Source organism: Camelus dromedarius, chromosome 8, assembly GCF_036321535.1.
Source record: "Camelus dromedarius isolate mCamDro1 chromosome 8, mCamDro1.pat, whole genome shotgun sequence".
Classification (NCBI taxonomy): Eukaryota; Metazoa; Chordata; class Mammalia; order Artiodactyla; family Camelidae; genus Camelus; species Camelus dromedarius.
In genome coordinates, this window is record NC_087443.1 from 76774039 (window position 1) to 76797225 (window position 23187).

Consider the following 23187-nt stretch of genomic DNA (forward strand, 5'->3'; position numbering starts at 1 on the left):
TTCCCAGACTCCCTTGCAGGTTGGATTAGGTTCCACCAAGCCAGACATCATAAAAGGGAGGTGGTGGCCACAGGTAGAATCTTCAGAAGGTACAGTGGCAGATTTGGTTCTTTGGGGGCTGTACTATCACATCCCTGTTATCTTAGGAGCCAAGTGATGGGGCAGTTTATTTCCAATAGAACAATACAATTGGCCATTTCTCATAGCTGCATGGCTCTTGGCTATGTGGTCCTTGAGCTTGGTTCTCCAGTCCTCCTGGAAGTCTGTGAGCTCCTTAATGCCCTATGTAAACATACCCCTCTAGCTGGTATGGTTTCTGTTGTCTGCAACTAAGAACCATGCTCAATTTAAGGTCTCATGCTTGTTTCTCCCCTAACCAGATTGTAAATCCCCCAAGGGCAGGAACTACATTTTATGTTTTTCCTGTATAATCAACAGAGTACACACAGTTTCTCCAGTAAACTTATCAACTTGACATGCACAATTCACTGAACTGGATTAAAGTTCTAATATGCTGATGAAGTCTTTGTCCTATCTGTGAGTCAAGAGCCTGAAACAAAGTGGCCATCTTAACATGGTCTTCTTTTGAAACCTTAAAGCTAAGTCAGGACAAGAGAAGTCAATTTTTTTTCAAATTTCAACTTAAACACTTGAAAGGGTCAGAGGGGCAGCCAAGGATACTCTTCCCCCTTTTCTACCTGTTTTTTATAAAAGTGTTACAAAAATGTTGTAACATTAAATAGAATGTAAAAATTCATCCAGAACCTCACTGAGCCAACACACTGCAATATTCCCATTTTCTTCTCAGCCCCATTCCTGTGCATCTTTATTTTTGCAGACTGTGGTCTACATACAATTTTCTATTCTGCTTTTTCATACAATGTCATAACATGAGCATTTTCCATGTTGTAACCTGGTCTTCCTTTTTGGTGGCATAATATTTCTCTCAGTAGCCATCCTATAATTTCTTGAACAATTCCGGTCCTTGAACGCACTTTTTTTCCAGCTTGTTCTGGAATTATAGCTTACACTGCAGACTTGTCTTTAGGTTCATTTTCTTTCTTTCTTTCTTTCCTTTTTAGGTTCATTTTCTTATTATTGCTTCTCAGGCACGCAGGACTGTCCCATCAATGGGCCCAACTATCAACTTGCTTTTAGGACTGTCACCGGACGGACCAGAGGCTGAGAACACCAGTGAAGGTCTTGCCTCGTCTCTTTAATGTTTGCTACTTTAACAGGTAGGTGCCTCCTTGTCGTTCCATTTTGCCTTGCTCTGATCTTTTAGGGAGGTTGATTGTTTCCCAGTGGGTTGTTTTCTGCTTTTTCCGCGCTCTGTCCACTGATCTGCAGGGGGAAAGGGTCCCATTTTGGGGCGCGTGACGCCGGAGTCGGGAGGCGCAGCCCCGCGGCTCCCCGCCGGCCCCGCCCCACCCGGTCGGGTCCCGCGGGACTACACTTCCCAGGTGCCCCTGCGCGGCGAGCGCGGCCGCGGTTTCCAGCTACGGGTTGGGACGCGGGGGCCCGAGGCGCACGGCGGGGCACGATGGCGGCTTGGGGCGAGCTGCTGGCTGGCGTGCGCGGGGTGCTGCTCGACATCTCGGGCGTGCTGTACGACGGCGGTGAGGGCGGCGGCGAGCCGATCGCCGGCTCCGTGGAGGCGGTGGCCAGGTGAGTGGGCCGCGCTGCCGCCTTGGGCGCCTGGTTCCGCGCTCAGCAGGTCCCGCGCCGGCCGCTGCCCGGCGAGCTGAGGGGTAGCCCCAGGGGAGGACCCCGCTGCAGCCTCCAGGTGTACCAGGGACCCGGCGCCCCTGTGCGAGCACACGGCCTCTGCTGGTTAGAGTTGCGCCGCTGTCCAACAGGGCAGCCCCTTGCTGGTTGCTGCTGAGCTCTTGGAATGTGGCCAGGCTGAGTTAAGATGTGCTGTCAGTGTACAATCCACACCAGATTTTGAAGGTTTAATGAGGAAAAGATAAAGAGCTCATTGTATTGGTTTGTATTGGTTGCATATTGAAGTGATAATAATTTAAATATACTAGGTTAAATAAAACAAGTTAATTCCACCTGTTTCTTTTGACTTCTGTTAATGTGGTTACCAGAAAACTTTAAATTACACATGTACCTGGCATTATAATTCAGTTGGACTGAATTGATTGTTTTGACGGTAGGAGGGTATCTTGTCCCCTAGGTCTTGTGCACAGAGGACACTGTCAGAACCACCTTTGGATCCCCTGGACCCTGCGCTTTGTAATTGCTGTTGGCATCGCAGGCCGGTGCTGCCATGGTGTTGATGGGCTGTCAGGCAGGGTTAATTGCACAGGACTTGGCCTCCCAGGGTCACTAGCTGGGGAACCCTGGCTTGGTGGCCTGACTTTGCTGGGACTCAGTTTACCTACCTGTAGCTGGCAGTTAAGTGAGCCTCTTGGCCCTCTTCAGAGACCCTACACACCTGTCTGTATGGGAGCCAAACTGCCCTGCATAGCAGCACAGGGGGTGTCTGGGGAGCCAGGAACTCAGGAAAGGGAGACAAGGCCTTGTCTCGCGTGTATAGAAGGCAGACCTAGGAGACTCCTGGCGGCCCTGGGGTCAAAATCTAGGTTTAAATGCCTTCCTGGCCTCTGTCGTGATCTTCCTTTACCCCAGGACTTAAGACCAGCTCTGTCACAGTCTAGAGCATTATGTGGGTTGTACCTGTGGGAATGGGGCAGAGGGCACTGGGCTGTGTTTTGGGGATGAAGCAGGCCCCGTATGGGGGAGCAGGAGGCCAGAGTCTTAGGGCTGTGACTGGGGCAAACAAGGCCTCACAGAGCTCATGTCTGGAGGGGAGATGGACAGTAAACCTGGACACCAATGAGTAAACCAAGTCACCAGCTTGGCGTAAGTGATGTGAGGAAGGTGGGCACTGAGAGTGTGACAGGGGTGAGGCTGGCCTGTGCTGCAGAGGGTCCAGGGACAGCTGTGAGGAGGAGGTATGGGACTGAACCAGAGAGTAAGAAGGGCCATCCGAGTGATCTGATTTATGTTTTAAGGAAATTTAAATGTGAAAAGTGAAACCATATACGTAGCAAATGAAAACAGGAGAGATTCCCTTTGAAATCTGGAAGTAGAAGACCTTTGCAGCTGTGCCTCAAAATCTAGAAAACCACAACAGAAGATCAACAGCCCAAAAGAAAAATGCCCAAAGGATGTAAATAATTCATTCACAAGAAAAGAAAAATAAATAAAAGGACAAAGGAAAAGCATAGGAAGGGAACTCAGCCTTACTTAAATAAGAAAAATGCAAATTAAAGCAATACTGAGATGCCTTTTCATCCATTTGAGAAAATTGGCAAGAATCCAAAACTTTGGGACCGCTTCCTCCTGGTGAGAGTTTGCAGAAACAGACCCTGTCTTATATTGCTCATGGAAGGTGCATTGGCATTACCTGTTAGAAGTTCCACTTCTGGGAATTTGTCCTACCTCATCCATGAGAAATGACATGCTAGGTGAAATAGCAAGAGACTGGAGATAGCTCAGCTGTCCATCCATAGGGGAGTATTATGATCTCTCCATCTGTATGGTGGAGTACCACGCTGCATGAAACAGGATGAGCACGACTGCCGTGTAGACATACCGTCAGTGAAGATGGCAGACACGGGGCAGGGTGTGCACTGTACTGCCTCCTGAGTGGAAAAGGCAGACATTCAGGCATGTATTCCTGTTGGTGTGTTTGCATAAAGAACCTGGAGGGAAGAGCTTCACTCCCTTTATAAAGACTTGGGAGACAAGTGACTGGGGAGAACTGGGTGGCTAGGGGGAGGGGTGGGAACAAGACTTCACTGTGTAGCTTTGTATATAAACATTTTTTAAACTGTTTTGAACTATGTGAATGTATTTCCCATTCAAGATAATAAATTACAAATATTTTGTCAACTATATCTCAATAATGCTAGAAAAAATACCACACCAAAAGTTTTAAAATTTTTTTAATTGAAGTATAGTCAGTTTACAATGTTGTGTTAATTTCTAGTGTACAGCATAGTGATTCATTTATACATACACAAAAAATGTTTTAAGAAGATCTCTCTGGCTGCAGCGTGGGGAATGGCTGGCAGTGGGGCAGATGGCAGGGCTCCAGAGGAAACAGGGACAGGACAGCCAGTTCCCTGGGGACCATTGTGTGGTCCAGGGAGAAAAGATGGGGTTTGGACTAGGGGGGTGGCAATGGAGGTGAAGAGAAGGGGGTGAATTAAAGAGCTGTTTTGGAAGTAGAACTAGTGGAACCTACCGATACATTGGATGTTGTGGGGACCAGGGAGAAGATGAAATAAAGAATGACTCCGGTGAGGAGGGTATAGCTCAAAGTGGTGGAGCACATGCTTAGTATGCACAAGGTCCTGGGTTCAATCCTCAGTACCTCCTCTTAAAAAAGTAAATAAATAAATAAACCTAATTGTCTCCCCCACCCAAAAAATAACCAAAAAAAAATTTAAAGCAAAAAAACCCGAAAGACTCTTGTGTCAGACTGGAGCATCTGAGGGGATGGAGTGGGGCAGAGAGGGATGCAGGCAGGTGTCATGACGGCTCATGACACGTGTCAGGTTCTTGGCCCAGTGCCTGGCACACAATAGACCCTATGAGTATGACGTTTAAGTCTCACGTCCTATGTTAATACAGAAATTCCTGTTATATATGCCTTGAATTCTTTTAAAATGAGGGCCACTTGAAAACAACTTTGTATTAAAATAATATACACATATATTCTACTATTGAGGGAGTGTGGTTTCCTGCTTCAGTTATTTTTGACTAGTGCTGCCATGAGGTTCTGGGACATGTCTCTGTGAATGCATGGATGCGCTTCTGCTGGGCATAGACCTCGGGGTGGAATTGCTGGTCACGAGATCGGTGCACATTCAGCGCTAGAAGATGCTGCTGCATCGTTTTCCAAAGCGGTTTACGCGAGAGTCCCCGTTGCTCCATGTCTTCAACAGTACGTGGGTTTGTCAGTCCTTTGCATTTAAGCAGGGTCACTTTTGTATATAAAACACCTGAAAAGTAAAGTAGGTCAAGAATGTGGACAAAGCCTCCGTCCCTCCGCATCCACTGTCTGCTGAGGAGCACAGAGTGGATTCAGCAGTGGCCTTGGAATAGGTAGGGCTGCTTGTAAGCCCTTGTTTTCCAGTCAGTCACGTGGGTCTGATGTGCACCCTTCCTGGGCCGGTGAGGCTCCAGGTGTCTCCCAGCACCAGCAAAGCTGGGTGCTCTCCAAGAGCACGTCCTCTGTGCTGCGCATTCATGCCTATGTCATTTAGTCCCCCTTAACAGCACAGGAGTGGGAGGGGCTGTTATCTCCCTTGATCAGCTGAGGCCACTGTGGCTCAAGGCTTGCCAGGGTCTCAGCTGGGATGGCCCAGGGATCATGGGAACCTAGATCTGCCTGACTCCTACCTTCTGTGCAGGACCCATATGTAGAGTCCTTTGAAGGAGAGGCAGGCATTTTAAAAAGTCAGGGGCTTCTCTTTAACAGCCTTTCCTGGGTGATGCTCCCCCTCCCTCACCCCGACACACTGTCCAGCCTGCACGTATTCCGGGGTGTGGCATGCATGAAGGAGGGTGGTCCCGGGTCCATTAACCTCTGTGGGTTCTGTGCTGGCATCTTCCAACGGATCACCGCAAGTTTTAGTTTTGATTTGCTTTGACTCAGCTGGTTTATCTAGCTGGAGTGTTTCTGGTAGCAGCTACACTGAATAAATCTAGCAGAGATGTAATAACAGTCCTAAAATACATCCCAGCCAGTTTTGTAGCTGAGGGAGTGAAGAAGCATCTTCCCTGGAGTGTGTGGGGTTGTTTTCAGGGAGGGAACACACTGTTCTTTATCTCAGGGGAGTTTATCATAATGCTGCCCAGAAGCCTGGAGAATGATGGTCTGGTCCCTCTGAGACCCCCCTGGGCTGCATGCCACAGGACCCTGTCCCCATCCCTCCTCCCACTCCCCAGGGCCTTCTCAAGTGACCTTTGTGGCCCCTCCCCCTCCCCCCACCTCACCACCTTGCTCCCAGTTGCGCAGACTCCTGGCTGGGATTTTCACTGACAGAGCCCTGAGCAGCCCCAGTACCCACAGAGCCTGGGCCCCTCACACTGCGGCACCCTCTGGCTCTCACCCACTTTCCTTTTCTCTCTTTAGCTCTTGTGCCAGCTCTTGAAAGACTGGCCTGGCCTCCAGTGGCCGGCTGATCACACTCAGGCCTGAGGAAGCCCCACATGCCCTCCTCAAGCCTGGCGTCTAGACCCTCAATGAGCTTACAAACATCCCCCGGGAAAAGCCGCCAGCTTTTGGCGTTTCCGTGGTGATGTCAGACATGGGGATATGGCTCTTTCCCTATCGTGGTGGCTAAGCCAAGAATAGACTCTCCCAGGAAGCTTGACGGAACAGGTCCCGGGGGCCAAGGTGAATAGCACTGGGCAGCCACCCCCTGTTCTCTGTGCCTCCTTGATGTGCGAGCTGGCTTTGAAGTCTCGAGGGAGCTCAAAGGAAGCCCCTAGGGGAGAGCAGCGCTTCAGAGGGACGGCCTGATGGGGGTCCCGGGGTCGTGGGGAGCGTGTGCCTCCATGGTGGCTCCCAACACTGCAGGTTCTCACTCCTCTCCCTAGCCTTTCTGTGGTAGTAGGTGTCCTCAGGTTTTCTGAACGGTTCCCACCTTCTTGCGGAGACAGAGCACTTGGGGAGTATCGACTCTGCTTTTTTTTTTTCCCGACTCTGCCTTTTAAAATAGCGGTCACCAGTGATGGAGGGAGGCCTGTAAGGTCCCAGTTAGGTGTCTGACCACAGAAACTGCCTTTACAGCCAGCCCTTTTCTAAATGAGGACTGAGCCAGAGAGATTCGGAAACCGGCAGAAGTGGAGAAGGTGGCTGATCCAGGGTCCCCCGCACCCCCAGCCCCCAATGCACCTGACTCCAAGCCCCAGTTTCCCCCACAGGACTGCCCTGCTTCTCATTAAAGATGCCCTCGTTCATCTGTTCATTCACTCACGCACCCTACAGATATTTACTGAGTGCTGCTTTTATACTGAAGACACTGCTGGAGGCCCCAGTGAATGGGGCAGATGGAAATCCCTGCCCTCGTGAAGCTGATGGTTCAGTGTGAGAAGTCAGGGGAGATCAGCGTGCAGAGCTCGGGAAAGGTTAGTGTCAGGTGGGGAGATGCGGAGCCAGGGTTGGGGGGCTCGGCCTCACAGACCCGGTGGTGTGTGAGCTGGGCTCTGACGCTGTCATCTGGGCCAGGAGCATCCCAGATGGGAGAACAGAAGGTCTGGGCCATGCTGATTCCTTCCTGGAGCTGCTGGGGCTGGTGCTGGCCAGGTGGGGCCCTCTTACTGCTCTGGAACTTGTGGGCGGGCGTGGTCATGGGACAGCTGTAACCGGCCTGGGTCCCCCCCAACAGGCCCTTTATTGGAGTCTATTCTTGAGCAGTTGGGCTCCCCCAGGGGAGCCATTCAGAGGCAGGGCTGGGCACAGCAGGGGCTGCAGGGGCCGTCCCAGGGGCTTGTCGGCACAAAGGGGAGCCCTGGAGGCATCTGCATGTGAAAGCGAGTGGGCATTTACTACATCCTGTCTCAGGACACTAAAGCACATCTGCTGGGCCCGTGCGGCCCAGCCTTTTAGCGGCCGGGCGGAAGGAAGCAGGCTCGGCCTCGGCCCGGGGCAGCCTCATAAAGCAATTCCCACCCAGGACTAACAGACCTGAGACCCTTCCTTCCAAGTGTGCACCGGAAGCCCTCGACCTTGTTAAAGCTCAGGCCCCGCCCAGCAGGTCCTAGAACCGAGGAACAGGGCCAGGGAGCCTAGTCTGAAGTGCGGCTGTAGGACCAACCCCCTCCTTGATGCTTGGCCACCCAGGCACCAACGGGCCCTGGGGATGCAGGTCCCAGGAGTGGCAGCAGTAACAGTGGCTACCAGGACTGCGGGAGAGCCAGGCACCTCACTGCGTTGCCTCATCCCATCCTCCACACGTGGCCCAGCACCTGGCAGAGGGGGCCCTTAAGGATTTCAGAGGGCTGGCCGTTTGTTTGAGTTTGTTTCGGCCAATGGGAGCTTTCCTAACTCAGCCTGGACCTTGGACAAGGGGTGTTTGTTGAGAATGCCCTGTCACTTGGGCTGCCATTTGCTCTCCGGGGGTGAGCAGGCCATCTTCAGAGCTGGGGAGGGGTCTGGGGCGGGTGGCAGGGCACAATGCTCTCCTCCCAGGCTGAGTTCTCGTTTCAGAATATCTGTAGTTCAAGCTTCGCAAGTCACAGGTGGCTTCCTTCTTGTAAGCAATCCAACTGTGCATGAATGTGCTAAGTAAAAAGTCCAAATCCTTGTCACCTGCTCCATCCTGGTCATTCCCCCATTCCCCCAGGAAGGACCCTGTGCTTCCTTCCACTCCTTTCCCTCTGTTTCCCCAAAAGCACAGAGGATTTTAAAAAGCAGCCCCTCCCCTTCCTGGCTCTGGTCCAGCCTCATAGTCTTCCCATCACACCCCCACGGCCCCCACACTCCGGGGGCAGCCCTGATGCTCCAGGCCCCTGGAGGCTGGAGTTCCCCGCATATCCCGAGCCAGGGGTTTCCAGTTATGGAGCCTCAGAGCGTTTATCTCCTAAATGAAATCTGGGGCAGAACCCCCCAAATTTTAAAAAACAGATAAAAGAGCAGTGTTTGAATAGTGTATATTTTCCTCTGTTCAAGTATGTAATATTGATTACGAGTTAAGTGAACATGACAAAAGTGTCTTGATGAATAACAGTGCTGAAGTCTGGGGTAGTAGAGAGCTCAACAGTGTATATACGTGTGTATAATTTTGTATTTGTGGCTGAACAACCTGCCCATCTATCAGGAGGGGATGAGGGAACAAGTTATGGTTTATCCCGACTGCAGAATATTCCGCAGCTGTTAACAAAGAACACGGTAGCTCTGTTTGGAGTTGACATTAGTTGATGTGACATGAATGTTGTATATAGTCAGTGAAAAGTTTATGGAATATTGTGTGTGAAATACCACTTTTGTTCAAAAAGATAAAGGTGACACACCCACCCTCGGGTACAGTAATGACAGAATTGTGATCCTGACTTGTGTGGAGGGAAACCGAGGGACGTCGGGGGATGTGTGAGGCTGCATCATGGCCACACTGTCGTGACAAGAGCTGTTTCTGATCTCAGCCTCGGCGGGCAGGGGCCAGCCTATGGAAATCAAGGGCAGCCAGGCCGGGGATCTTGGAGCAGAGTTACTGGTTTATCCCGACGATGCTGCCTCTGGTAGGAAGGCCCTGGCCGCTTAGGGGGTGAGAATGGCGCGGATCACTCATAAAGTCCACGAATGGAGTTGTGACCCCTGCCCAGCGCCCCAAGAATGTACAGGGAAGCCGTGTTGGTGCAGCCCTGCCCAGGCACTGCCTGTGTGGTTGTGCAGGGTGATTTTCTACCACTCTGGGGCTGGCAGGATGCTGCCCAGTTTGTAGAAAAGGAGCCTGAGGCTCAGAGAGGTGACAGGATTTGCCCAAAGCCACCTCATGAGGAAGGAGAGTGGGGGCCAGCACCCTTCCCTAAAAAATGGTAGATGTCAGCTCTGGTGTGTGAGGGCCTGGGTTTCGAGCCTCAGCTCCGCCCTGTTGTTGTAATATGGTCTCAGGCAAGCGCCTCAGCCTTTTTGTGCCTCAGTTTCCCACCTGTAACACCTGTGTCATGGGGCGTAAGAGTTGAGTCAGACATTTCCTTTTAAACCAACACTTTACTTGGTCCCCGTCTGGGAGCCAGAGGAGCATTTTGTTGCCTGAAGGGTCAGTTAATGGTGAAGAGATGGTTATTTTACGAATAAGAAGATAAGAAGAGTTTCAGTTGAAATTCATGCAAATTCAAAACAAAATCGCTCAGCTCTGCCCAGGGAATTGTATTTTTCTCATTTGTATATATTTTCATGAGGGCAGTATTAAAGGGTTCTTGTCCAAGATGTGCCCCTGGCAAGTCACTTGGCCCCTCCAAACCCCAGGTCCTCATCTGCAGATGGGAACATTGACCCATTTCTCAGTCCGTCTCTAGGATTCATCATGAGCATGTGAGGGACATGGGGGTCAGCGGGAGGCAGCCATTCACGGGGAGCTGCTGTAACTACTGTGGGGGCTCCCTCTGTCCTGGGTGCCCCTGGGATGTCTGCCAGGACAGTTCAGCCCTGAGTTTTTACCCCAGGCTCCCTTTGCTGGATTGAACTTTACCCTCTTCCTTAACAGTGCCCCTGGATGAGGCTCTCTGGCTTCATCTAGCAGACCTCCCTTACCTGCTGGCTCCTTCTGCTGTCCTGGGCTCCCTGGGCGTCTGGCTTCCTGTCCGACAACCTGCCTAGAGGGTCCCGATGTCCCCAGCACCCAGTACCTGGCTTACCATAGGTGTGGTTGTCGTTGTCAGCACCATCGTCTTCACTGTCATTCCTTGAGTATTTGCAGTGTACCAGGTGCTTCACTATAGTCCTATCAAGTAGTGACTGCTAGTGCCCCATTTTACAGATGTGAAAACTAAGGTTGGAGAGGGTTAGGTAACAAGCCTTGGCCACACAGGAAGGAGGTGGCAGAGGTGCTGTGCGTGTGTCGTCTCCCACAGGGCAGGCTTCCACCTTATCCTGAGAATGACTGGCCTCTGTCCCCTGCAGCTCTTAAACACTTGACCACCTGTGACCGCGCTCAGGGGAGGACGGGCTAGTGGCTGACCTCCCAAGGTTGAGGAGTGGTCCAAAGAACCCATAATGCCTGGAAACGTGTCCTCAGGCACTTCTTGTCGCTCTGGGCCTCAGTCTCCCCCTCTGTGAAATGAGCCGCTGGGTTGGACAGTCTTGAAGTTCTCCTCTGGTTTCTAGATTCCCATGCACTTGATTCTTCCTTTTTTTCTTTTTTCTTTTTCTTGTTTAATTGAAGTAGAGTTGATTTACAATGTTGTGTCAGTTTCTGGTGTACAGCATAATGTTTCAGTTATACATATATGTACATATATTCCTTTTCACATTCTTTTTCATTATAGGTTACTATAAGATACTGAATATAGTTCCCTGTGCTATTCAGAAGAAATGTGTTGTTTATCTGTTTTATATATAGTAGTTAGTATCTGCAAATCTGGAACTCCCGGTTTATCCCTTCCTACCTTCTCCCCTGATAACCATAAGTTTGTTCTCTTGTGAGTCTGTTTCTATTTTGTAAATAAGTTCATTTGTGTCATGTTTTAAGATTCTACATATAGATGATATCATATGGTATTTTTCTTTCTCTTTATAACTTACTTCACTTAGAATGATTATCTCTAGGTCCATCCATATCGCTGCAAATGGCATTACTTTATTCTTTTTTACGGCTGAGTAGTATTCCATTATATATAATATGTGTATATATGTATATACACACACACACACACACCACAACTTCTTTATCCAGTCATCTGTCAATGGACATTTAGGTTGTTTCCATGTCTTGGCCATTGTAAATAGTGCTGCTATGAACACTGGGGTGCAGGTGTCTTTTTGAATTAAGGTTCCCTCTGGTTATATGGCTAGGAGTGGGACTGCTGGATCATATGGTTAGTCTATTTTTAGTTTTTTAAGGATTCTCCATACTGTTTTCCATAACTGCTGCACCAAACTACATTCCCACCAGCAGTATAAGAGGGCTCCCTTTTCTCCACACTCTCTCTAGCATTTATCGTTTGTGGACTTTTTAATGATGGCCATTCTGACCAGTGTGAGGTGATACCTCATTGTAGTTTTGATATGCATTTCTTTGATAATTAGCGATAGTGAGTATTTTTTCATGTGCTTATTGGCTATTTATATGTCTTCATTGGAGAATTGCTTGTTTAGTTCTGCCCATTTTTGGATTGGGTTCTTTGTTTTTTGGTTATTGTATGAGCTGTTTGTATATTCTAGGAATTAAGCCCTTGTCAGTCGCACCATTTGCAAATATATTCTCCCATTCCATAGGCTGTCCTTTTGTTTTGTTTATGGTTTTCCTTGCTGTCCATGTACTTGATTCTAAATTGTGTTTATTAATAAATAGTAAAGTGACGTTGTGGGCAATGCTTGTCCCTTTGATCTGAGCTCAGAGGCTCAGGCAAGTCAGAGAGAGAAGCTACTAGATGACAGCTCAGGCGGCCTGGGCATGGTGGGGTGTGCCATGTGTTCCATAAGGGCCCTGGCTTTGGGGTCTGCCCCATGTGTATTTGACCTCATTGTTGCCCCCAAGGTCATGGGTTGGCTGGCCTGGACTGGACTGAGAGGCTTAGCCAGGGCCAGCTACGTGCGTCATTGCCTCTCATGTTCTTTCTCTTCTCTCTGTCCTGACTTTGGACTCCATTCCTTGTCTGGACTCTGACGACACACTGCCCAGCAGAGTATCAGATGGAGAGTGGGGCGGGACCTAAGGGACGTCACTGCTGGCCATCAGCCTAGCCAAAAGGTCTGCTCTGGTGGGGCCAGTGGAAAGAAGGGGGAGTCACAGCCAGAGCTCCTGGCAGAGGCCCTTCCCAGGCCCCTCAGTGTGCATGGTCCGGTGGGGATGCTAGCACGTGGCAGGGCTCATGGTGTGTCCTGTGTGCCCCACCCTGGAGAGCCAGAAGACTACATGGTACCGTTATCCCGTTTCATGAGCAGGACTCAAGACCCCCAGGCGTCTGGCCTGTGGATGTGCGGCCAAGGGCATGGGCCAGGTGCAGGTGCAGGACCCCAGCTGGGGAGCCAGACCTGTTCTCACAGGGGCAAAAGCCTTTCTGTTGCTGCTGCAGCCACAGGCAGCTCCCTGACCCCGAGCTGATGCCCATCATCTGGGCACACAGGGAGCTGGACCAGGTCCCTCCCTGAATCAACGTGGGAGCCCCTTGGTCTCTGTGAATGACTGTATTTTTCTACTGCAGAACCTTCCCTGCTCTGTTCATAGGCTCCTGTTTGATCTTCTAGTTTAAAAATTGGGTTCTTGGAACAAATATGCAAGTTTCAATTTTCCAAATATGTGTTTTCAGTCTCCATGGCTTTCTCAAAGGGAAGCAGCTGAAGATCTCAAAGGCAGGCAGCGGCTGGCGCTGCCCGGGAGCCCTGTTGCGTGACAAGATCTTGATACCAATGGACTGGGCGGCTGAGACGAATGTTCTCTGAGGATCTTGGTTGAGCGCTGCCGCCTGCGTTTCAGTTCATAATGACCCTCTGAAGTGTTGTGGGTGTCCTTTCCCTCCTGGAAAAACCAAGGCATAAAGTTTTATTTATCTGCAGCTCTGGGCCTTTCGGTAGTAGCAGGGACCTTCCACCCTACCAGGTAGCATCCTGAGTTGTGGCCACAGGGGCAGAACGGCTGTGGATCAGGGAGACAGGAATGAGGGGAAACACCCCTCCCCTCCCCCACACTCCCCTTCCCTTTTGGTGAGTTTCTCACCCAGGAGAGGGTTCCAGGTTACTGAAGTAGAGGTGGCCCTGGCCTCGGTAGGAGACCAGAATTCCAGCCCAGAGCAGGGCCTGTGGGCCTCACACAGCTCTTTTGAAGACCAGCCCAGGGATGAGCAAATCAAAAAAGGTAAATCCAGCTTTCTCTGTGATGGCGAGAAAGTCACCCATCCCCTCTGGGCGCTAACCTCATTTGTCACTTCAAGTGTGACCTGCTAGTCCGTGGCCTTACCTTCCCACCCAGGAACCCACCCAACTTGAGGCCTTCTCCCCTCCACTGTCCTGTAAGGGTCTCGCCCCTGTTGAGGGGCGGGGGAAGCGTGGAATTTGGAGTCATGATTAGTCTGGTCTCTCAGACCCTCCACACGTTCCCCCCTCAGGTGCTCCTTGGAAGCCCAGGTGGGTGCAAGGGAGGGGAGGTCCTGGCAACTGCGGGCCTCTCTACTTTAGCTGCTTGGTAACAGGTGGCTGGGGTGAGGTGCGCGAGCGCCCCAACCTGCTCTGAGCAAATAGGGCAGGTAGAGTGGGGAACGATGCCTAGCCACTGGCAAGTGTTCTCAGCTCACATTCAGTAGGCACCTCCCGTGGGCCAGGCCCGAGCAGGCACGTTGCAGGTCTCATGGGAGCCTCACGGGGTGAGATCGATGCTATTATCGTCCCCATTTTCCAGATGAAGAAACTGAGCCACTGAGAGAATAAATAGCTCGCTGGAGGTCCCACAGCCATTAAGTGGCAGAGCTGGGACCCAGCCCACAGTCGTCATACTCTGAAGCACCTGGTCACCACTTGGCCACCTGGCCCTCTGCTCAGTAGCAGAGTGCCTCTCTTACACATTTGTTCCTCAGCCTGCAGAAAGGAGTCCCTTGCTCTGGCATCGTGTGTATAGGCCCATCCTCTTGTCTGCCTGCCTGGGCTCATCCTGCTCACTGTGCTTTCTCCTCTGGAATTCTCTAGAAATCTTGCACCAGAAAGGATTAGAGACAGACGCTAGAGCAGTGGTGAAGCAGTGTTGCCCATGGGCAGGACTGGCAGTGAGCATGGAGTTTCTTCCCGAGGTTCTCTGGGTACCAGAATAACTTGGTTCCATCACCAGGCGGGCCCATCACAGCTGGAATTTCGATCAGTTAGGTGCTTCTCACAGAAAAGCTTTGCTGTGCTTCAAGGGCTGTGACAGCCAAGCAGGAAGTGGATGGGTTCTGCCTGGGTAGGGAAAGGGGTCTGGGGGGGCTTCCTGGAGGAGGGGACATATGAACCAGGCTTTGAAGGATGAGTAGGATTTGCCCACAGGGGAGGGTGAAGACAAAGACTCAAGGTGATCAGAGGGCCTTCTGGGTCAGATGAAGGTGACAGATTCCCAAAGGCTGGAGTGGGGTGGGGAGACGGACGCAGCTAGGAGGGGCCTTGTCTAGGGCATCCTCCTTGTCCCCTGCCCAGCTGCTGCTTGGCGAGCCTAGAGGGCAGCAGGCTGTGGAGCTGTGCCAAGGTCAGTCAGGATGTCCAGTAATCGTCCTAGCACTCTACCTGCTACGGAACGATAATGAGAGGGTTTCCATTATTTTCGGGTGAGCGCCCCTGGCAGATGCCGACAGCCAGCAGATGTGTGAGGTCTGAGGTGATTTGCAAGGGACCGGTTCATATGATGCACGGTAATTGCACCAGGCGACGTTGTCACTCAGAGCTTGTCCCGGCCTCCGGGATGAGGTAAAGGTCAGTTCAAAGATCTGGTGTGGCCACAAGAAGTAGGGGCAAGTCCCCACCCTCTCGGGAGACCCAGGGAGGGTGCAGTGGACTGAGGCGGAGGCCATAGTCTCAGAAGGGCTGTCTGACCCAAGCCTCACTGCCAGGGCCCTGCGGTGGGCCCCCTCTTCCGAGGGTTCTTGGGTGTTGGGGTTCGGGATGACATGGCCTGTCCCAGAGCTGGGCCCATCCCGATGCCAGAATCTCTGGACTTCGCTCCCCCTGGGGGGCCCTTTGCAGGCCGTGTCACAGCTGAAGCCACACCTGGCTTGGGCTTTCCTGACATTGAATTTGTGTGTTCCAGGCCTCCCTAGGCTGAATCTGACATCTGGCAGCAGACCCCTCCAGGAGATGCCGAGGGCTTGGTTCCTGTTTCATCTGCTGCAGCAGACTACTGCAGCCTGGGGGGCTTAACAACGGAAGTTCACCTTCCTGCAGCTCTGAAGCCCGGGCATCCAGGATCGAGGTGCCAGCAGGGCGGCTTTTTGGCCAGAGTCCTCCTCCTGGCTTGAAGGGGGCCGCTGTCTTGCTCTGTCCTGATTTGGCCTCTTCTCTGTGCTGGCAGAGAGAGCTCTGGTGTCTCTTCCTGTAGGGACACTAATCCCATCATATCATGGCCCCACCCTTATGACCTCATTGAACTTTCCTTACCTCCTTAGGGATTCAGCATATGACTTTGTGGGAGGGCCACAATTCAGCTCGTAGCACTGGACATTCAGGGCACCCCGGTCAGTGCTGACCCACCTTTTCACACTTTCCGTCCTGCTAGCACACACAGCCTCCCCTCCTGTGGTGTCAGTTTCCCTTCCAGCGAGGAGGAGCTGGGCCTTGCCTGGGCACGGTGCTTCCCGTACTGGGAAAGCGCCAGCGCCTTGGCTCCCTGGAGCCAGGGAGCCAGGGCCTCGCCCGCCGCCCGCCACCTCATCCTCAGTTGTGGCCTTGTGGGCTTCACTCCTGACAAGCTGCATGACCTTCTCAGGTCTCTGGTTCCTGGAGTCTCTGTTTCCTTGTCTCTGGAATGCGGATCATGGTTCTCACCCCCTCAGCACATGCTCAACACCCCCTGTGCTCCAGGCACCTGGCCCTGGGGGTGCTCATAGGGGACACAGACCTTGTGGCTCTGCCCTCAGGGAGTGAGGATGAAAGCAGATCACAGCATGGAGCCCAAGGCAAGGCTCAGGGTGATGTCGTATTCATGCTTCACTCCTTTAATAATCATAATGAACACGTGCTATTTTCAGTAATTAAGAAAAATGAAGAGAGGACCTGGGACTTGTCCCAAGCGGTCACAAACTCCAAAGAGGCTGCGGCCAGGGCACGAATGAACAGACCCACAGGGAGGGGCCTTCCCCAGGCTCTTCCCACCGGGTGTTCCAAGGATGGAATTAATCCTAAAGCTAGTGCTTTGGTTTTAAAGCATGTGTTTTGGATGAACTCACGTTGGTGTTCCAGGGGAGAGCAGTGGCTCAGGTGTCCTGAAGTGAGTTCCGTTATTTACTCATTTTTTTATGGGCACGGAAGTTGTGTTTGGAATAGCAGATGTGAGGCACTGTCATCTCGCTGTCACACCGATTGCTCACTGTTCTGAGAAGGTCACAACGTAATCCATTAGCAATAATTAGTCCCCCGGCACCCCCTGCACTTCTTCTCTCAACTGCTCCATTAACTTGGATGCGAATCACACATCCCGGGTGCCAATCAGTGAAGATCTGTCCGTAATGTACAAGGTGGTGCTATTAGTTACAATATATTAACTGCCTAATTTAAAAATACAAAAGCTGTCTTTATGAAGGGCAATTAAGCACTAAACGTAATTGATAATTCATAACCCTCTGATTAGAAAAGACAAATACTAAGAAAGGACTGAATCACCTGGGTTATTGATTCCGACATTGTCAGCCTCTCTGTCTGCATTCACCCCATTGTCAGTTGATCTATCAATTTGTTCCCAAATCACACCTGCCGGCTCCAGTGCTCGGAGGGTCTGGAGGCTCGTGATAAGGTGGGAGTGCATGTTTTCACCACTGAATCCTGTCTGTTTCCATCGGGGCTTGTGAGGGGGCTGCAAGCCCAGAATACCCTCCAGGGGAAGCAGTAGGTGTCCTAAGGAAGGAGTCATCTCACAGCTGTCATCTGGATTTTCCATCACTCAGTCATCAGCAAACGCTTTTTGGGGGCCTGATGTGCACTAAGCCCTGTGTGAAGCACTGGGGATGCTGAGGAGTGTGGAACGGACCCCCTTCCTGACCTCATGGAGCACATGGGTCCAGGGGAGAGATGACGGACAAATGCATAAATGAGATGATTGGAGATACTGTTTCTTCTTAGAAAGAAAAAGGTAGAGACAGAGCGGGGGCAGCATCACACAGGATGGTCAGAGAAGGGGACATTGGACAGACCATCCACCTTTTCCCTAAGGTTTCCCCAGCCTCTGGACTTGCAGCCTGGTATCTTCCAAGACCCCCCACTGTGCTCTCTGCAGATGCAAGATATGATGGCTCCCTCACTGTGGCTGGGGTTTATCCAGGGAGAGCTGTGTGCTCTGGGCCAGGCCTGTGTGGCTGGCCCACCTCTTCCCACCTCTCCCGGCCTGCTGGTTGCCTTGCTTGGGGTCCCTCCAGCCTCCTCTCCTGCGCAGCCAGGCCCGCAGCACTGACTGTTTCCGGGTCCCCTTTCCTTCTGCTGGTCACTGTTCTTTTGCCTTCTTGCTTGCCTTCAGGTCTCAGCTCCTGGGCTGTCTCCCGGAGGAGGCCTCCCCGACCTTCCCACCCTCCCTGGCCACCCTGTCTCTTCTCCCATTTGATCCTTCCCAGCACCTCTCCTGTCTCCATCACCAATCCTCCTTCCTTTGTGCAGTTTCCCACTGAACCCACCTGCTGAGGGTCCCGGGGACAGAGAGCTCACCCATGGGCACTGTTGCAATTCCGTGCACCCAGCCAGGCACTCAGTGGGTGCTCAGTAGCTGCCTGTAGAAGGTCCAGTGTTATTTCATGGAGGCATCTTCAGATATCTGCTTTGTCAGCCTTTCGTTCAGAGAACCTGCCTGGGTGCAGCCAGGACGTGGAGCCTCCCGTGAGCTTGGACGGGAAGGATGTCAGTGCGGCCAGTGTTTTGCGACATCCCTGGCTTACGTCACGTTAACTCACCTGTGTGCCTGACAACTCTGTCTGCACACTTTTCTTTAGTGACAGTGATGAGAAAACACACCTCAGCTTAGTCCCTTGGCCCTTGTACTTTTGGGAAATAGGGATACAGAGTTAAGGCGAGGCATACTCAGCTCAGATGCTAAGTGGAAATGCTCATTGTGGTGGGAGGTCCAGAGGGGCGGCCAGGACAGTTGGAGGTGTCCTCCAGCCAGGCTCAGCGGCGTGGTGTGGTGCAGGAAGTTGTCGAGAGTGGGTCTTGGAAGGTGGGAGAATTGGCAGCGTATTCCAGGTGGAGGGGTGGGGATGTGTCCCAGGTAGGCAGGGAGGCCTGGGCAGAGGTCAGGTGGGAACCTGGGGAGTCTCAGGTGTGCCAAGCTCAGTGAGGGTGAGAAGGCGGCTGTGGAGTCTGCTCCAGCTGAGAATCCCCAGCCTGAACACGCCGGGTCAGCCGAGGCCCAGCTCAGGGCCTGGTCTGCCCTGGACCGTGCCCATTGCCCTTGGAAGAGTGCCCATCCAGCCCCTTCCCCAGGGGGCCACGTACTCCGCGTACTGACAGCCCCTCCACCTACTGACAGCCCCTCCACCTGTCTCCCCACTTCCAGACTGAAGCGGTCCCCGCTGAAGGTGAGATTCTGCACCAATGAGTCACAGAAGTCCCGGGGAGACCTGGTGGGGCTGCTTCGGCGGCTGGGCTTTGACATCTCTGAGGGCGAGGTGACGGCCCCAGCCCCAGCCACCTGCCTGATCCTGAAGGAGCGAGGCCTGCGGCCACACCTGCTTGTCCATGACGGTAGGCTTGCGGTGCCCTGGGACCTTGTGGGGGTGAAGGCGCTTCCTTTCCAGGTGGGGGCTGGGCGGTGGGGGGGATCCTTGTCACCTGCGCCAAACCACTGGAGGGACATAGAGGTAACACCTGGCTCCTGGTGGCACCCATGGGTTTCAGGGTGGAAACCTGTGGGCTCCCTGCTGGGGACCTGGCCCCATTCATCCCCACCCCAACCTCGTACCAGACGATGCTGAGAGGCAGGTTCCAGATGGAGCCTCGGAAGAAGGCCCTGAGTTTGCTCTCTGGGACCTGGAGTGGAATGAGAGTGCAGGGAATTGTCAAGGGGGCAAAATCTCAGCTTCTGGGTGGGTGTGTGTGTCAGAGAGAGAGAGAGAGAGAGCAAGCAAGCGGATGAAGAGCTGGACTGAGGTCTGAAGGGTTCTGGGACCCGTAGGCTGAACTGTATTTGTGAGGACCAGCCCCGCTCTCCGGCAGATGGCACATGTTTACTTCCTGATTTTAGACTGAATGCAAGAAAAGAGTCCTTTGACCCTCAGAGGGGAGTTTTTCTGGAATGAAGAGGAAGGAACAATATTACCTGGTGCCTTCTGAATACTTAAAAAAGCAGAGCTATAAGCAACGCCTCAGAATTCAGGGCACTTCCCTATCGTCTCACTGAGTCCCCCTCCTTCCTTCCCCTGCACTTGGTATTTTTACTTAGAAACCTCTGGCAGAGACAGGCATGCTTTTCTGCCTCCAGGCAGCGGGGATGGGAGGGCAGTCCCAGAGATGGAGGGAGCTCCCTGGAGGTCCGGGCATCAAGTGCACAGCTCTGGTGCCAGTCAAGGGTGACATGCCCAGCCTTTAGAAATCGTGTTTCTCAAAATGCTTCCTCTGGGATCTAGGATCCTTGCCAGTGTCTTTAGAACAGATCCTCAAAGAAAGAGAGAGACTTAAGATAGAAAATCCCCCCTCCCCAGGGCAGTGGGAGGGGCGAGGGTGGGACAACCAGAAATGAGAGGGAAACTCAGGGTTTGCCTTGAAGGTGACATTAATCAGTGAGTCCAATAGGCAGATATTAGAGCAGGAGTCGCTCTAGGAGAAGCCGGATGCCCTTCACCTGTAATTCTGCGTCTGTGTTTTCCACGGATGTACCTGTGTTTTCAGACTTTGAATCTTTTTTTTAAGTTTTATTGTTGATGAATTCCACCCCCCACCATGTTTTATTATGAGAATTTCAAACATGCGGCAAAGCTGAAAGAATTTTACTTGGAATATTTGTATGCCCATCACCTTGATTTTACCAAAGGACATTTTGCTATTTTTCCTTCATGATGTGTCTACCTATCCCTCCCTCTGTCTGTCCATCTTTATCTTTTCGATGCATTTCAAAGTAAATTGCAGACATTGGTACCCTTCTCCTAAACACTTCGCATCATGATCTAGAGTTCATCAGCTGTTTAGTTTTTTCTTTTGATGTAAAATTTACATTAATGAAATGCAAAAATCCCAAGTGTACTTTTGCTGAGTTTTGACCAATGCACACATCTGTGTAACTCAGACCCCTATCAAGACCCAGAGCATTACCATCGCCCCGAAAGTTCCCTCTTGCCTTTCCCTGTCAGTCTTCATCCCCAGCCCTTGTAGAAGCACCCGCTATTCGGATTTTTTCCATTATAAATAAATTTACCACGTCTTGAATTTCATATAATCATAGCACATCTAGTTGTTGGGGTTCCCAAGACCACCCTCAGGCTTGGTGATTTGCTTGAAGGACTCACAAGACTCAGAAAACTGGTCCTACTCATGGATCTGGTTTATTTCAGTGAAAGACTACAGATAAAACTCAGCAGAGGGAAGAGGTGTGTGGGCAGAGACCAGGAGAATCCAGGCATGAGCGTCCAGTGGCGTTGTGCTGGGATGCACTTGAGTCTCCCAGCAGCGATGTGTGACAGTACGTGTGCAGTGCTGTCACCCCGAGAAGCTCAGTGGAGCCTTGTGCCCAGGGCTTTGTTAAGGGTCAGGCAGGACGGCATACAGCCCCCGTGGGCCTGACCCTGGCTACTCAGTCTCCAGCCCCGCAGGTGACCAGCTGATACGGCGTGGCCTGGGGTCCCAGGCACACAGAAACACCCTTCCAGGCAGAATATTCCATGGGCTTGGAGGTGGTCTCCTGGGAGCTGACGGCAGGCCCACCCTGAAGACCGCCTTTCTCTGGCCATGCAGGGCGTGAGCTGCCCAGGCCTGCCGAGTTACCCCTTTCTTTGTGTGTAGGGCTTCCTTCCCCGGCATACTGTTCGTCTGCACGTACCGGCAGGTCTCTTCTGCTTGACTGCAGAGTGGTATTCCTTTGCGTGAACATCCCATGGTTTGTTTATCCATTCCCCTGTTGCTAGACACCTGAGTTGTTTCAGGTTTAGGCCATTAGGAATAAATCTGCTGTGAACATTCCTGCGTAGTTCTTTTGGATAAACACTTAGGAGTGACCTTTCTGGGTCATAGGGTAGGTATGTGTTCAGTTTTATGAGAAACTGCCAGCCCCTTTCCCAGAGGGCCCGTATCATTTTACATTCCTGCTGCTCCACAGCCTCACCAGCACTTGGTGGTGTCAGCCTCTCCATTCTGGTGGGTATGAAGTGGTATCTCATTGTGGTTACTTCAATTAAAAAAATTCTTTTTTTTTTTTAATGGGGGAGGTAGTTAGGTTTATTTCTTTATTTTTAGAGGAGGTACTGGGGATTGAACCCAGGACCTCATGCATGCTAAGCATGCTCTTTATCACTTGAGCTATATACTCCCCCTACTTCAGTTTTGTTTTTTTTTAATTCAGAAAGGTCAACATCTAATACCAAGAGAGGTGAGAGCATGTTTCTTCCAAGGAACTAAGACATTAGGCCAGTGACTTGATTTATTCTTGCAGCTTTCCCTATTTTAATTTAAAATGGGGAGGATAGAGGAGGAGGAGGAGGAGACTCCTGAGGGGGCTGGTGCTGAGGCCGGCGGGGATGAGTTCATACACTCAGGACGCACATGTGTCCTGCTGTCCTGTCTCCAGTGGGGTTTGGCTGAAAGATGAGAGTGGTTCTTACAGTTTGGAGCCAGCAGAACCAACTCTGGAAAGGTTGCAAGCAGCCTCATTTTGCCCTCCAGTTAGGAGTTTGTGCCTTCCAGACAGATTTCCCTTCTTGGTTGCAAAGTTACAGATATTCTGACTATAATACTGAATTAAGGGAGCTCCTGGGGTGATTCTAGTGTTGGGGTGGGGGTCCCAGGGATAGGTCCGTCTTTCTCCTAACAAGCCCTCTAACTGTGGGGAGCCAAAATTCCTTCATCTGTAAAATGGGAGTAATGCCCCTTCCTTGCCCACCTCCCATGGCAGCTGTGAGGATGGAAGAGAGCACCTGAGAAAGGGACAGGCAGACTGCGGGCACAGGTGTCGCTGGTGGGCGATGGGAGGAAGGCCACCCCTGGCTTCATCCTTCTTCCTCTCTCTTTCCAGGAGTCCGCTCAGAATTTGATCAAATAGACACGTCCAACCCAAACTGTGTCGTAATTGCAGATGCAGGAGAAAGCTTTTCTTATCACAACATGAATAAAGCTTTCCAGGTGCTCATGGAGCTGGAAAATCCTGTGCTCCTCTCACTGGGAAAAGGGTAAGTCGGCTGCAGGGAGAGTCGTTTCTGGCTCTTTGGACGATGCTGCATGCATCTCTGACTTAGAGAATCCTCAGAGAAGATGGGAGAAGTGGGCACGGAGTGACTTCCTTTCCCTTGCCTCCCTTTTTCTTTCTTTTTTCCCCCTTCATTTCTTCATTTCTCTCTTTTGATAATTTTTGAGGCTATTAGAATGCCCCATCTTTAGGAGCTGGCCAGTCAAGCTTCCACATGGCTCTGAGGCTGGGAGAGGCTCTGGGGCAGGGGAGGGTCAGGAGGGTCACTGCAGAGGGGACCCCTGGGTATCTCAGGGGGCACATGCTAACTGTCCCAAGTTTAGGTCCATTTCCACAGGATTCAGTACAAGGCATGGATGGATTGTGCTGAGGGGACACCTAATAGTGGAAAACAGGCTTAAGGGCTCATGGGATGCTCTCTTCTGGGCCCCACATCTGCACAGCACGGTCTCTG

General features: G+C 51.7%; 1 protein-coding gene across 1 annotated transcript in view; it reads left to right on the top strand.

Moving 5' to 3' along the window:
• The first annotated feature begins 1496 nt into the window (after positions 1-1496).
• The window catches only part of LHPP (phospholysine phosphohistidine inorganic pyrophosphate phosphatase), a 126328-nt gene continuing 104637 nt past the window's right edge, over positions 1497-23187 (top strand). The window contains exons 1-3 of the mRNA XM_010993283.3: positions 1497-1668; positions 18900-19087; positions 22563-22716. Of these exons, the coding sequence (XP_010991585.2) occupies positions 1544-1668; positions 18900-19087; positions 22563-22716 (467 nt within the window). The 5' untranslated portion in view covers positions 1497-1543. The remainder of the gene's footprint in view (positions 1669-18899; positions 19088-22562; positions 22717-23187) is intronic.